The sequence below is a fragment of the Pseudophryne corroboree genome, chromosome 2 (assembly GCF_028390025.1).
Source record: "Pseudophryne corroboree isolate aPseCor3 chromosome 2, aPseCor3.hap2, whole genome shotgun sequence".
Taxonomy (NCBI): Eukaryota; Metazoa; Chordata; class Amphibia; order Anura; family Myobatrachidae; genus Pseudophryne; species Pseudophryne corroboree.
Window position 1 is genome coordinate 245,616,657 of NC_086445.1, and position 14,994 is coordinate 245,631,650.

General features: G+C 43.9%; 1 protein-coding gene across 12 annotated transcripts in view; it reads left to right on the forward strand.

Annotated features, from left to right (window-relative positions):
- The window catches only part of DGKA (diacylglycerol kinase alpha), a 328,604-nt gene that overhangs the window by 273,841 nt on the left and 39,769 nt on the right, over positions 1-14,994 (forward strand). For 11 of the 12 annotated variants that reach the window (XM_063952594.1, XM_063952597.1, XM_063952596.1 and 8 more), the window contains 7 exons: positions 1,317-1,366; positions 2,489-2,563; positions 3,440-3,559; positions 6,050-6,167; positions 8,718-8,806; positions 9,882-10,001; positions 10,328-10,426. In XM_063952594.1, coding sequence (XP_063808664.1) covers positions 1,317-1,366; positions 2,489-2,563; positions 3,440-3,559; positions 6,050-6,167; positions 8,718-8,806; positions 9,882-10,001; positions 10,328-10,426 — 671 coding nt within the window. The remainder of the gene's footprint in view (positions 1-1,316; positions 1,367-2,488; positions 2,564-3,439; positions 3,560-6,049; positions 6,168-8,717; positions 8,807-9,881; positions 10,002-10,327; positions 10,427-14,994) is intronic. The other variant, XM_063952605.1, reaches the window with a different exon arrangement.

Below are 14,994 nucleotides of genomic sequence, written 5' to 3' on the forward strand. Positions count from 1 at the left end.
GGTGTCTTGGTGGCCTACCATGTATGTCTTCACTGTGTTCTTGGTGAATTTCTATATAATGAGATTTCACCATTCAAGAGTCCCGCAAATCCTTAGCCTTTTCCCTGAGGTTCTTTCTAACCTGGAGTATATATGCCGTACTTAGAGTGATTTCTTATAGATGACCGCTCTGGGGAAGAGAATAATGATGTTGACGATTTTACTACTTGTCCATTATCTTTCTCACCATGGAATGAGGGAGTCGTTTTATACATGCTCACATTCTTTTCCAGCAAGGATTTTAAATATTGGATAAATTAATTAATAATGACACAAACAATTACATTAGGACTAACAAAATGGGTTATAATATTGGTGAAATAACGGCAGTCCCAGATAACATCATTTAAATGTGTTATTTACAGCTTCTGTGGCTAAAGAATTCTTTTCTGGCGACAGCTCCTCATTAAACACATAACTTCATGTTCACATATGGAAATTAAAAAGAAAACAGTCTTTTAAATACTTGGCTCTGTTCTAAGGGCCTGATTCATGTTTATAAGCAAAAAAGCACACAGCTGGGCAAAACCATGTTTCACTGCAGGTGGGGCAGATGTAACATGTGCAGAGAGATTTAGGTTTGGGTGGGTTATATTTTTTTTTCTGTGCAGCGTAAATACTGGCTGCTTTTGCATGTAGCCCACAAATACTGGGCAGGTGTATTTTTATACTGCTATTTAGATTTCAGTTTGAATACACCCCACCCAAATATAAATCTCTCTGCACGTTACATCTGCCCCACCTGCAGTGCATCATGCTTTTGCCAAGTTGCTTGCTTTTTAGTTTTACTTATAAACATGAATCAGGACCTATAAACAATACGGAAACTCTGTAAATAAAACATGCAAACATCTTATCTCATACTCTTTTAGTTCTGATGATCGCTATAATAAAATGTGCTGCTGATTATAGTTGACATTTGCATGTTATATAGTATAGTTGTACTTTGGCTGTGATTGCATGTAAAGTTGAAGAGCGCCATATAATATAGTTGTACAGTACTTTGGCTATGATTACATGTAAAGTTGTAGAGCGCCATCTTTCTGTCAGTAGGCAGTATGCAGCTAGTTTTGGAAGCAGGTTTACTGTAGAACACTGTTTATCTTTTACTTTATTGTTACAATGTTTCCAATCTCCAGAGCAGCTGGGCAGACCATCTAGGTTCATGGGTGTAAAGCCAACGCCTCCATTGTGGGAATATTCTAGAATTCCATTATGCAATTAAACTGTTACTTTTGTTTTAATGACAGTGTTTTGTTTTGTTTTGTTTTTTACAGTCACTTTCAAATTGTATGATAAAGACAGTAATGGACTTCTGGATAGCTCTGTGAGTTTATAAGTGTCGCCGCTTTATTTTGTATCCTTACCTTTCATAAGTTAGTTTATTGGGTTTATTCCAATGGAATGTGTTGGACAAGCTTTGTGTCTACCTAGCATTAAAATGACCTCCGTTTCATAAATTTGTGCAGTTTGTATCATTTAAAGTTTGTATCATTTCACTTTGTTCTGTATCCATGAGTCTGGCAAAAGACATACAGATATGTATATGCAAAGCCTACAGAGACAGTATTTTATATCTTAGCTAAGCTTAACACAGTGGTTCTCAAACTGTGTGCCAGGGTGCCGCGGGACACTTGCAGGGGTGCCTCAGGTTGGTGGTCCAGGACCACATCAAACTATTTATTGTCAATGTAAAAGGCAAAACCAGTGCTGATGGCTGCCAATCATATAATATGTGGACAAACAGCAAATCTTGTTCCTCACCGCATAATTGAACCTAAGTCTGACATAAAAAAAGAATTTACTTAAATGATTGCCCCCCCCCCCCCCCCCCCCCCCCCCAAACTTCTCAATAAAAAACTTTTGGCCTAGGGCACCGTAATTCAAAAAAGTTTGGGAACCACTGGCTTAACATAAAAATATAATAAAAAAAAACTTATTTCAGTGTATGATTTAACATATATATAACGCTACTGTATTTATGTGACCTGACAAAGTTTGGTTACTTGGATTTCTCTGATAGTCAGTGGGGGCGATTGGGGGGTGGGGGGCTGAATTCTTTCAAGAGGTGTTCCTTAACGTCAGTGGTTCTCAGTTTGAGAACCTCTGCTTTAATTAAACAAGATGAGACTGCAGGGTTCTAACTCTTTCACTAATATTCTAATGAAATGATAGTGTGGGCCAGTCATACTCCAGCCATATATACATTTGCATCTGCATTACAAGTGTTAAGAGGACATTTTGGAGCAGCTTTGAAGGATGGAAATACTGTTGTTAACGTCTATTATGGTACAGACCTAAACAGTCACAATTTAAAAGACCCTCATGTTGTTCCTTTATATTTGTATTTTGTTCCCCCATGTGTTCATAAATTATTATCTAACTTTTGAGATTTACTGCTTGTATTTTGTGCAAAAATGTTTTGTTTGTTTTTGTTTAACTATAATAGGAGGTAGATCGGATTATAACACAAATGATGAGAGTAGCCGAATACTTGGACTGGGATATTACAGAACTTAAGCCGGTAAGTGTTGTTGGCATATCATGTTCCTCTATCACTATTACAGTCATGTTGGACTCGTGTATCTGCTCTGTGTGCTATTATAGCCATGCATACAGTACCTCATTAATATTACTTTTGTGATGTGCACTTATATTGTATCCATACACAAATGTGAAAGATCTGTGTGTTCAACCTAATCGCTGCACTTCCAGATATGTGTCTAATGTAGGCAAACACTTGGATTCCATAGTGGATCCCATTAGTACATTTTGCTAATAACACACATAATGATTGTGGTTGCTTTATGCTTCTGTTTTAAAACACAAGTGATTAAATCCCAATAGATTTTAAGCGTTCTAATCCATTACTGGTGGCGAGTGCAGGGCCACACGGGTGATGGATTTTAGGCCACTGTGATCTGGGTGGACCTAAGGAAATAACAGTTCTTTGGCTGCTTTAACACCAGTGGTTATATGTGCATCGTAAATCTATTATTCTGAAGCTTAGGGTTTGTACCTCCAACCAATGCAAGTCTGAGGCTTTTTTCTTGACCATTAACTTAGCTGTGTTTTGATATTCAGCTTTGAATATCAAGTAAATACAGTAGTAAATAACAAACTCTAATCCCTGGGCCAAATGTAATAGAGTGAGAGTTTCAAAAAGTGAGAGATTTGGTAAGGTTTTGCAGGTTTTTTTTTTTTTTTTAAGTGGCAATCATTTACACAGCAAGAGCAACCTGGTTTTGCAGTGTAAATGATTGCCACTTTAAAAAAAAACCTGAAAAACCTTACCAAATCTCTCACTTTCTGAAACTCTCACTCTGTTACATTTGGCCCACTATATATTTTACTTATTGAGTAGCTACTTCTTCAGTGACTTCTGTTGTTGTTCCTGCAGATGCTGGAAGAGATGATGAGGCAAGTGGATTATGATGGCAATGGGACTGTTTCCTATGAGGAGTGGCTGAAAGGAGGACTCACTACAGTGCCCCTATTGGTGCTGCTGGGAATGGAAGCAGTGAGTATAAACTGTGTTACTCTGAAGATAAGAATATATAGCTAACAAGGAAACCAGCGTTCACTCTCAAGATAATTAACAGTCACCAATGAACGCAAGAGCCCTGTATATTGCTTCCAAGAAAACAGTCAAATATCAAATATTACAGTGCACATAAATGGGGTTAAATAAGCATATACAGAACAGGTATTGTTCTCATAAGGAAAGTAAACCTAATATACAAAACACATGATCATGAGGTGATCAACTGCAAAATCACATAGTCAGAGACATTATCTAAACAAATCAAACTGTATTCATCGTAAGGTAAAAAACGAAACAAAAAAATCCCCATGAAAAATAAAGCTAATAAATACCATTAAACAATATTCCTAATATGGTCGTTTTCACACAAAATGATCCTAAATTTTCCTTGGTGTCAAACCAAAATATGTTGTAGACTATTTAGGATTTATATAGTAAGACTGTCATGGACAATTTAGGGTCGTTTTGGTGAAAAATCATAAATGCACTTTAGGACATAGGGGGTCATTCCGAGTTGATTGCTCGCTACCAGTTTTTAGCAGCCATGCAAACGTATTGTCGCCGCCCACCAGGGAGTGTATTTTTGCTTTTGCAGAAGTGCGAACGCCTGTGCACCACAACGCCTGCAAAATCTTTTCGTGCAAAACAAGACCGGCCCTGTAGTTACTTATCCTGTGCTTTGATTCTAACGATTGAGGGACGGCTTTTGATGTCACACACCCGCCCAGCGAACGCCCAGCCACGCCTGCGTTTTCTCCGACACGCCTGCGTTTTTCTAAGCATTCCCTGAAAACGATCAGTTGACACCCAGAAACGCCCTCTTTCTGTCAGTCACCTTGCGGCTGTCTGTGCGATTGGAATCGTTGCTAGAACCAGTGCAAAACCACAATGGACTTTGTACCCATACGACGCGCCTATGCAGCTAACGATCAACTCGGAATGACCCCCCCATAGTTTTAATCTTATTAATTTATGGATTTGCAAGGAATGTATTTTTTTTTTATTATGCCAAATTAATTTTGATCTATAGATAGTGGCTCTGATTATGTGATTTTGTAATTGATTACTCCAGGATCATAAAAACGATATATAATGGACACGCCACTATAGAGACTCCTTGTGATCAGAATGTGAGTAGCAGTCGGCTAGTATAATATAATCTCCTGCAGCTAGCGATGCCACACTTCCGCAGAGATCCAACAAAAACAGCAATAATCCTCTGCGCTAAGAGACTAACAAAGGGGATATTCAACTGGCCCTGATCATTTTTTTTAAAGAAAATAATGGATTTATCGTGATTTTCTCCCGATGTTTAGCTTTGGCCAATTTAATTATTTCCAATTTACTCCCCCCAAAAAATTTTAATTTTCAGGTGAAAACACATATAATCCGGGATAAATTCTCAGACCTATGTGTTATCATGAAAAAGTAGGGCTGATATGGCTGGTTATTGGGGATTTTATTTTCACCTGCTCCTGGCATGTGGGAAAAAACATTTCCAATGACTGCCAGCACTGGGAACAATTGAATATCCCCAGGGGGGGTCAATTAGCTGCAGCTAAATGAATATCCCCCTATATAGTACTATTATCACTGCTATAGCTGTGCCCCTGACGGTTTGCTCAAGGAGCTCACACATATATAAAAACGCTGCTGGGCTAGTGACTGGGGAGACCACATCACCATTATTATAACATTACTACTATAATTTAGTGGATACTGGAATACCGCCAGGTGGGAACATCCTGACTGACTTCACAGCGGTGCTAGTGCCGACTATAGAGGAAGTACATTTTTTTTACAGTTGTCGGCACTCGCTTACCATCATTGATTTAAGTATCCACACTAACTTGCTGGACTATAACTGGCCTTATTACCTTCATTGGGACGCCAGATACTCTTTTACAAGAAATGTAAGTGCATTTTATCCCAACCGCACAGGTAACCTATTAGATCCTTTGCTAGCGACAGTATTGCTGTAGATACATTGTTATATTTGTAATGTTTTTACTATATGTTTCTGTTTCAGTAAAATTGATACTTTTATTACACTTTGAGCCTCTGTGTTGTGTTTTCCAATTAGATAGTGGATGTGTAATTGATTTATTTATTTATTAACTATTATTATTATTATTATTATTATTATTATTACTACATATTTTTATACAAACTTTATCATAGGATTATGTGTTAGGTTTAGTTTTGTATATGAGAACCGTCATCCATTACACTCTGATTTAAAGCCATTTTTGTTACTCTGGAATATTTGTAATTAAATATTTAAAGTATTTGTTAATAGATGTTATGCACCAAATGTCAAATCAAATCGGAATGATGTAAAAGGAAAGAGTACCCATAGAAATCAGATGACCTTTTACTAAAAATAAAAAATAAAAATGGTTTATACTGTAGTGTCATCTCACTCTCTTATTACACTGTTTTGTATTTCATTTGGAATTTGCACAGAATATAAAAGATGATGGACAACACTTGTGGCGTCTTAAACATTTTAACCGCCCTGTTTACTGTAATGTGTGTGAAGCGCTGCTCTTTGGGGTCAGGAAGCAAGGCTTGTGCTGCACGTGTAAGTACACAACCGCATTTATTACACCCTGGCGCGCTGTCATGCCAAGTCAGCTGCAAACGCATTTTCTCATTGTTCTGGTTACTGACATTACCACTGTGGCATCTGAGTTCCTGAATGGGAGAGTATGGTAACTTTGCAAGTGGAAATAACAAATGACTTCAAAGTAATTCATTTGATAGTTAATTGTAATACCTGCCAGCATTTGATATTCTAATTCTCCTGTTCTTATTAGAATTATTTGCAAGATGAAGAGTCTTTAATTCTGCTTGACCGGTCCGGGTCACTGCTTAATCTGGGTACATATTGTTTGTGGTGGATCTGGCCATTTGGCCATGAGATCAGGCACTTAAGCTTTGCTGGAATCTATTAGTGAAGTTGGAAGGTGATAGTTAATCATAACCGACTATGGGGCTGATTTATCAATGCGCATTATCATACACAACGAGTTTTAAAACTCGTTGCATATGATAAATGGCACTCCAGCCAATCAGCTCCCAGTTGTCATTTGTTTGAAAAATGACAGCAGGAAGCTAATTGGCTGGAGCGCCATTTATCATACAAACTTAGTTTTAAATCTTGTTGTGTATGCTAAAACTCATTGATAAATCCGCCCCTAGATTTTCACATCTGCACTCGTTATAGGACTGTGCAATCTGCTGAATTGTCCGGTATGCCTGATGTAAAATCTATAGTGCCAACTGTAGAAACTTGGGAGTTTCTAAGGATATACAATATTATTATTATTATTATTATCATCATCATCATCGTCGTCATCATTATTATTCTTTTTTATATGGTGCCACAAGGGTTTATTATTAATGGTTTCATTTTTATGTGCAGAGACACTATGAATCACTATAATTAATGGATATCGTTTTCAAGCTTACTACTGTATAATAGCTCTAGTTTAGTACTGACCAAGTAGAGGTATTGGTATCTGTTATTAAGGATCCCATTATCCTTACATTTCTGACAGAAAACAAAGAGGACACTATAGCTGCTGTGATGCTGCTTAGTGATAATGTCCTGGGGGCTGGGGCTGTTATGCCGGCATTCAGAATGCTGGCAGTCAGAATACCAACCGCGGCATCCCAATGGTTCGAATCCCGCCCCCCTTCCCGCAGCCTAAACCCAACACTCCCCACCCTGCAGCCTAACCCTAACCCTCCCCCTGCAATCTAAACCGCCGAACGGTCCCCCCCCCCCGCCCCCCCCCCCCCCCCCCATCCTATCCCCATCGCAGCTTACTTCTCCGGCAGCCTGGCAAACAGATGTCTGGGACCTCAGCGGTCGGTATCCTGGCGCTGACATTCCGAGCAGTGTCGGGATTGCCTGCATCAGTATTTCAACTGCCGGGATCCCGACCGGATTCCTGTCCTGCCCACCCAGACATGATCACTAAACAGGTTCCTCAAACATTTGGGCTGATTCTGAGTTGGGAACACAGCAGCTTTGACCTTGGAACAAACCATGTTGCTATGTAAGGGGTGCAAACGCATCTACTACTTTTCCATGCAGGGTAAATACATGTAGCCTACAACAGTTTTATTTTTACACTGCAGTTTCTATTTGCGCTTGGACACGTCCCTCTTAAATCTAAATGTCTCTGCACATTTTGCACCTGTCCCATCTACAGATCAGCCTGGTTTTGCCAATGTTACTTGCTTATAATACTTTGCTGCCAACTCTGAATCAGCCACATTGACCAAGGTACACCACTAAATGTATTTAGGGGAAGTATGCCATGGCCGGTGTGGGAAATGGAAGCAATCATTTCTAAGTACAATGTAGTATATTTTAGGCAAGGTGCTGTATGCTGCAAGCCCCAAGACTTAATAGATTCCATAACTCTCATTTAGATGTGATAACTAATGTAGGTGATCAAGGAATATTTTATGTGCTCCACAAATATAAGCTGAGAAGGGAGGCTTGTGCCCCTGCCCATCAATTGGACAGTGTTGATTTATTAATAAGTAAATGACATAGGGGGTAATTCAGATCTGATTGCTGTCCTGCGATCAGATAGTCTCCGCCTCCAGGGGGAGTGTGAATTCGCCGTGCAAGTGTGCGATCGCATGTGTACGCCGAGCTGCGAAAATCCAGTTTGTGCAGTCTCTGCGCAACGCAGGACTTACTCCCACAGTGCGATGAGAACAGGCTGATCGGGTGCTTGAGCTGACATCAGACACCCTCCATGAAAACGCTTGGGCACGCCTGCATTTTTCCAGACACTCCCTGTAAGTATTGCCACCTACAAACGACCTCTTCCTGTCAATCACCTTGCGAAGGCCCGTACGATTGGATTTTTCGCACCATCCCGTCGCTGAGTGGCGATGCCCGTTGTTGTTGTCCGGCACGCGTGCGCATTGTGGTGCATACACATGCGCAGTTAGGACCTGATTGCACGCTGTGTGAAAACGCACAGCAGCGATCAGATCTGAATTACCCCCATAGAGTTGTAAAGGTACAGTTTGTATTTGTAAATGAGTGCATGTAAATAATCTGTGTAAGAACACGTCTGAGTACAATCTGCACTTTTCTCTGCAGTCTGTAAGTTTACTGTGCACGAACGCTGTGCTCGGAAAGCACCAAATGACTGCATCAGCACCTATGCCAAGTCCCGCAAGGATGCCAGTGTAAGTGTCAGAAAACCAGTCCAGTGTCACACACTATGGGCCTGATTCAGAGGTGTACGCAGTTGCATGTGCAGCTGCGATTTAATTTGCAGCGGGCTTGCGAAAATATGCTAATGACTCAGCCGCTGTCCTGTGTACAGAGACAGTGCTGCGTCTCAGATCCTTGGTAACATACAAAAGCTACAGCACCTGGAATATCAGAGGCACATGAGTTACACCATCGGACCCCTGAATTCACAGTGGCTGACTAGGGAACACCTATAACACGGTCCTGATGCACCTACCTTTTTTATGCCACTCCCTGTTTCCTCCCCAAAACACTGACAACTTGTCACTTAACTTGCAAATTAATTCTCTGTGCGTGCGCTATCGCTAATCAATCGCTGCGCATACACAGGGGGTGATTCAGAGTTGATCGAGCTACGATCAGGCACACTGACATGCGACATGTGGTGGGACGCACAGCACAGGGCTAGCCCGCCCCGCATCTCAGTCCCTGCCCCGTCGCAGAAGTACCAAAGCATCGCTTTTGTACTTCAGCAGTAGCTCCCGGCCAGCGCAGCTCCTGCGCACTGGCTGGGAGCTACTTGTTGCTGCCCGGGTCGCAGCAGCTGCGTGTGACGTCACGCAGCCGGCCCGGCACACCTACGTTGGCCGGACCGCACCCCTTAAACGGCGGCTTAACGCCGCAATCCCGCCCAGCATCCGCCTCTGCCTGTCAATCAGGCAGAGGAGATCGCTAGCTAAAGACAGCCATCGGCTGTCTAGCATGCGCCGGCGCACGTGCAGTTCAGGCTTGATCGCTGCTGTGCGAACACGCACAGCACCGATCAGGTCTGAATTAGCCCCACAGTGCGGTTTTGGCTCAGTGGCAAAAAATTGCACCACTGCATCCAACACATCGATATTGCGCGCTCTCTGACTCAGGCCCTGTATTATTATATCCTTGCATCATTTCCTCCTTGTATTTCTGTACAAATCTGATTTCTCCTCTGCCTTGTCTGGTCTGTAGGCATTCAGAGATCTACGTCTTGTTTCATTTATTTTTTTGTGACTTTTGCTCCTGCTAACTTAGGGCCAGACCCACATATGGGTGAGAGGAGGCTGTGAGGCCAACAAGTGCGATAAATGTCAGAAAAAGATAAAAAGCTTCCAGAGTCTAACTGGTCAGCGCTGTGTCTGGTGTCACATAAAGGTAAGAAGACGGGCTTAACAATACTTACGCAGATTATTATAATTTTTCGGCCAGCAGGAAAAGAGCTCACTCAAAATGTGCTACACAGAAGCATGGTTTCCCTGCGCTTGTCATTCAACCTAATGACCAGCTGCTGCAAATTTGCATGGATGGTATAGGGACTTTTTTAAGTAGAACTGTTCCTGAGTAATAGAAACAAAATATATCTAATGTGGTTTACTGGCAAGGTGAAATAGCCTGTTTGTAAGTGAGGCATTATATAGCGACACATTTGTGATATGATTTGTAAAGGTACACTTCACTGGCAAACTCTCTTCTTATTTTAGGTTCATGATGAATGTGTTCCCTTTACCCCTCTGAAGTGTGATGGTGGCATCCTGCGGGATCACATATTGCCTCCTTCATCCATTTATCCAGTAATCCTGGTGGGTTCATTGTGCCCATCAGTACATGCTACAATTAGATGTCTCGTATGGAAAAGTTTACTTTAACTTTCCATCCAAATTCTTCTTACCTTTCATTTATATTTCTCTGACGTCCTAAGTGGATGCTGGGGACTCCGTCAGGACCATGGGGAATAGCGGCTCCGCAGGAGACAGGGCACAAAATTAAAAGTTTGACCACTAGGTGGTGTGCACTGGCTCCTCCCCCTATGACCCTCCTCCAAGCCTCAGTTAGGTTTTTGTGCCCGGCCGAGAAGGGTGCAATCTAGGTGGCTCTCCTAAAGAGCTGCTTAGAATAAAAGTTTGTTAGGTTTTTTTATTTTCAGTGAGTCCTGCTGGCAACAGGCTCACTGCAACGCGGGACTAAGGGGAGAAGAAGCGAACTCACCTGCGTGCAGGATGGATTGGCTTCTTAGGCTACTGGACACTAGCTCCAGAGGGACGATCACAGGTACAGCCTGGATGGGTCACCGGAGCCGCGCCGCCGGCCCCCTTACAGATGCTGAAGAGAGAAGAGGTCCAGAAATCGGCGGCTGAAGACTTCCCAGTCTTCTTAAGGTAGCGCACAGCACTGCAGCTGTGCGCCATTGCTCTCAGCACACTTCACACCGCGGTCACTGAGGGTGCAGGGCGCTGGGGGGGGGGCGCCCTGGGCAGCAATGTAATTACCTTTACTGGCTAAAAATACATCACATATAGCCCCTGGGCTATATGGATGTATTTAACCCCTGCCAGGATTACAGAAAAAACGGGAGAAGAGCCCGCCGTGAAGGGGGCGGGGCCTATCTCCTCAGCACACAGCGCCATTTTTCCCACACAGATCCGCTGGTGGGAAGGCTCCCAGGCTCTTCCCTGCACTGCACTACAGAAACAGGGTTAAAACAGAGAGGGGGGGCATTTTTTTGGCGATATTATTATATATTAAGCTGCTATAAGGGAAAACACTTACTATAAGGTGGTCCCTGTATAATTATAGCGCTTTGGTGTGTGCTGGCAAACTCTCCCTCTGTCTCCCCAAAGGGCTAGTGGGGTCCTGTCCTCTATCAGAGCATTCCCTGTGTGTGTGCTGTGTGTCGACAGGTATGAGGACGATGTTGGTGTGGAGGCGGAGCAATTGCCTGTAATGGGATGTCACCCCCTAGGGAGTCGACACCGGAATGGATGGCTTTATTTATGGAATTACGTGATAGTGTCAACACGCTACAAGGTCGGTTGACGATATGAGACGGCCGGCAAACCAATTAGTACCTGTCCAGGCGTCTCAAACACCGTCAGGGGCTTTAAAACGCCCATTACCTCAGTCGGTCGACAGACACGGACACTGACTCCAGTGTCGACGGTGAAGAAACAAACGTATTTTCCAGTAGGGCCACACGTTACATAATCACGGCAATGAAGGAGGCGTTACATATTTCTGATACTACAAGTACCACAAAAATGGGTATTATGTGGGGTGTGAAAAAACTACCTGTAGTTTTTCCTGAAATCAGATAACTTGATTGAAGTGTGTGATGAAGCGTGGGTTACCCCCGATAGGAAGTTGCTAATTTCAGAGAAGTTATTGGCATTATACCCTTTCCCGCCAGAGGTTAGGGCGCGCTGGGAAACACCCTCTAGGGTAGATAAGGCGCTCACACGCTTATCAAAACAAGTGGCGTTACCGTCTCCTGATACGGCCGCCCTCAAAATCCAGCTGATAGGAGGCTGGAAAATACTCTAAAAAGTATATACACACATACTGATGTTATACTGCGACCAGCAATCGCCCCAGCATGGATGTGCAGTGCTGGGGGGGTTTGGTCGGAATCTCTGACTGGAAATATTGATACCCTGAATAGCGACAATATTTTATTGACTATAGAGCATTTAAAGGATGCATTTTCTTTATATGCGAGATGCACAGAGGGATATTTGCACTCTGGCATCAAGGGTAAGTGCGCTGTCCATTTCTGCCAGAAGAAGTTTATGGACGCGACAGTGGTCAGGTGATGCGGATTCCAAGCGGCATATGGAAGTTTGCCGTATAAAGGGGAGGAATTATTTGAGGTCCGTCTATCGGACTTGGTGGCCACGGCAACAGCCGGAAAATCCACCTTTTTTTTTTACCTCAGGTCACCTCCCAACAGAAAAAGACACCGTCTTTTCAGCCTCAGTCCTTTCGTTCTCATAAGAACAAGCGGGCAAAAGGCCATTCATATCTGCCCGAGGCAAAGGAAAGGGTAAGAGACTGCAGCAAGCAGCTCCTTCCCAGGAGCAGAAGCACTCCTCCGCTTCTGAAAAGTCCTCAGCATGTCGCTGGGGCCTTACAAGCGGACTCAGGTCCGGTGGGGGGGTCGTCTCAAGAATTTCAGCGCGCAGTGGGCTCACTCGCAAGTCGACCCTTGGATCCTGCAGGTAGTATCACAGGGGTACAGATTGGAATTCGAGACGTCTCTTCCTCGCAGATTCCTGAAGTCTGCTTTACCAACATCTCCCTCCGACAGGGAGACGGTGTTGGAAGCTATTCACAAGCTGTATTCCCAGCAAGTAATAGTCAAGGTACCCCTACTACAACAAGGAAAGGGGTATTATTCCACGCTGTTTGTGGTACCGAAGCCGGACGGCTCGGTGAGACCTATTCTAAGTCTGAAATCTTTTGAACACTTACATACAAAGGTTCAAGTTCAAGATGAAATCACTCAGAGCAGTGATAGCGAATCTGGAAGAAGGGGACTTTATGGTGTCCTTGGACATCAAGGATGCTTACCTCCATGTCCCAATTTGCCCTTCAAACCAAGGGTACCTCAGGTTCGTGGTACAAAACTGTCACTATCAGTTTCAGAAGTTGCCGTTTGGATTGTCCATGGCACCCCGGGTCTTTACCAAAGTAATGGCCGAAATGATGATTCTTCTTCGAAGAAAAGGCGTATTAATTATCCCTTACTTGGACGATCTCCTGATAAGGGCAAGATCCAGAGAACAGTTAGAGGCCGGTGTAGCACTAACCCAAGTAGTGCTGCAACAGCACGGGTGGATTCTAAATTTTCCAAAATCCCAGCTGAGCCCGACGACACGTCTGCTGTTCCTAGGGATGATTCTGGACACAGTTCAGAAAAAGGTTTTTCTCCCGGAGGAGAAAGCCAGGGAGTTATCCGAGCTAGTCAGGAACCTCCTAAAACCAGGAAAAGTGTCAGTGCATCAATGCACAAGAGTCCTGGGTAAATGATGGCTTCTTACGAAGCGATTCCATTCGGCAGATTCCACGCAAGAACTTTTCAGTGGAATCTGCTGGACGAATGGTCCGGATCGCATCTTCAGATGCATCAGCGGATAGCCCCGTCTCCAAGGACAAGGGGGTCTCTTCTGTGGTGGTTGCAGAGTGCTCACCTTTTTGGAGGGCCGCAGATTCGGCATTCAGGACTGGGTCCTGGTGACCACGAATGCCAGCCTGAGAGGCTGGGGAGCAGTCACACAGGGAAGAAATTTCCAGGGAGTGTGGTCAAGCCTGGAGACTTCACTTCACATAAATATACTGGAGCTAAGGGCAATTTACAATGCTCTAAGCCTGGCAAGGCCTCTGCTTCAGGGTCAGCCGGTGTTGAACCAGTAGGGCAACACCACGGCAGTCGCCCACGTAAACAGACAGGGCGACACAAGAAGCAGGAGGGCAATGGCAGAAGCTGCAAGGATTTTTCACTGGGCAGAAAATCATGTGATAGCACTGTCAGCAGTGTTCATTCCGGGAGTGGACAACTGGGAAGCAGACTTCCTCAGCAGACATGATCACCACCCGGGAGAGTGGGGACTTCATCCAGAAGTCTTCCACATGATTGTGAACCGTTGGGAAAAACCAAAGGTGGACATGATGGCGTCCCGCCTCAACAAAAAACTGGACAGGTATTGCGCCAGGTCAAGAGACCCTCAGGCAATAGCTGTGGATGCGTTGGTAACACCATGGGTGTACCAGCCAATGTATGTGTTCCCCCCTCTGCCTCTCATACCCAAGGTACTGAGAATTATAAGGCGAAGGGGAGTAAGAACGATACTCGTGGTTCCGGATTTGCCAAGAAAGACTTGGTACCCGGAACTTCAAGAGATGCGCACGGAGGATCCGTGCACTCTACCTCTAGACTTACCGCGGCTGCGTTTGACGGCATGGCGGTTGAACGCCGGATCCTGAAGGAGAGGGCTCCGACGGAGGAATTTCAACTGGGTCGATTCCTACATTTCCTGCAAACAGGATTGTCTATGGGCCTCAAATTGGGGTCCATTAAGGTTCAAATTTCGTCCCTGTCGATTTTCTTCCAGAAAGAATTGGCTTCAGTTCCTGAAGTCCAGGCTTTTGTCAAAGGAGTACTACATATACAGCCCCGGTTGTGCCTCCAGTGGCACCGTGGGATCTCAATGTAGTTTTGGGATTCCTCAAATCCCATTGGTTTGAGCCACTCAAATCGGTGGATTTGAAATATCTTACATGGAAAGTGACCATGCTACTGGCCCTGGCTTCGGCCAGGAGAGTGTCAGAATTGGCGGCTTTTTCGTACAAAAGCCATATCTGATTTTCCATTGGG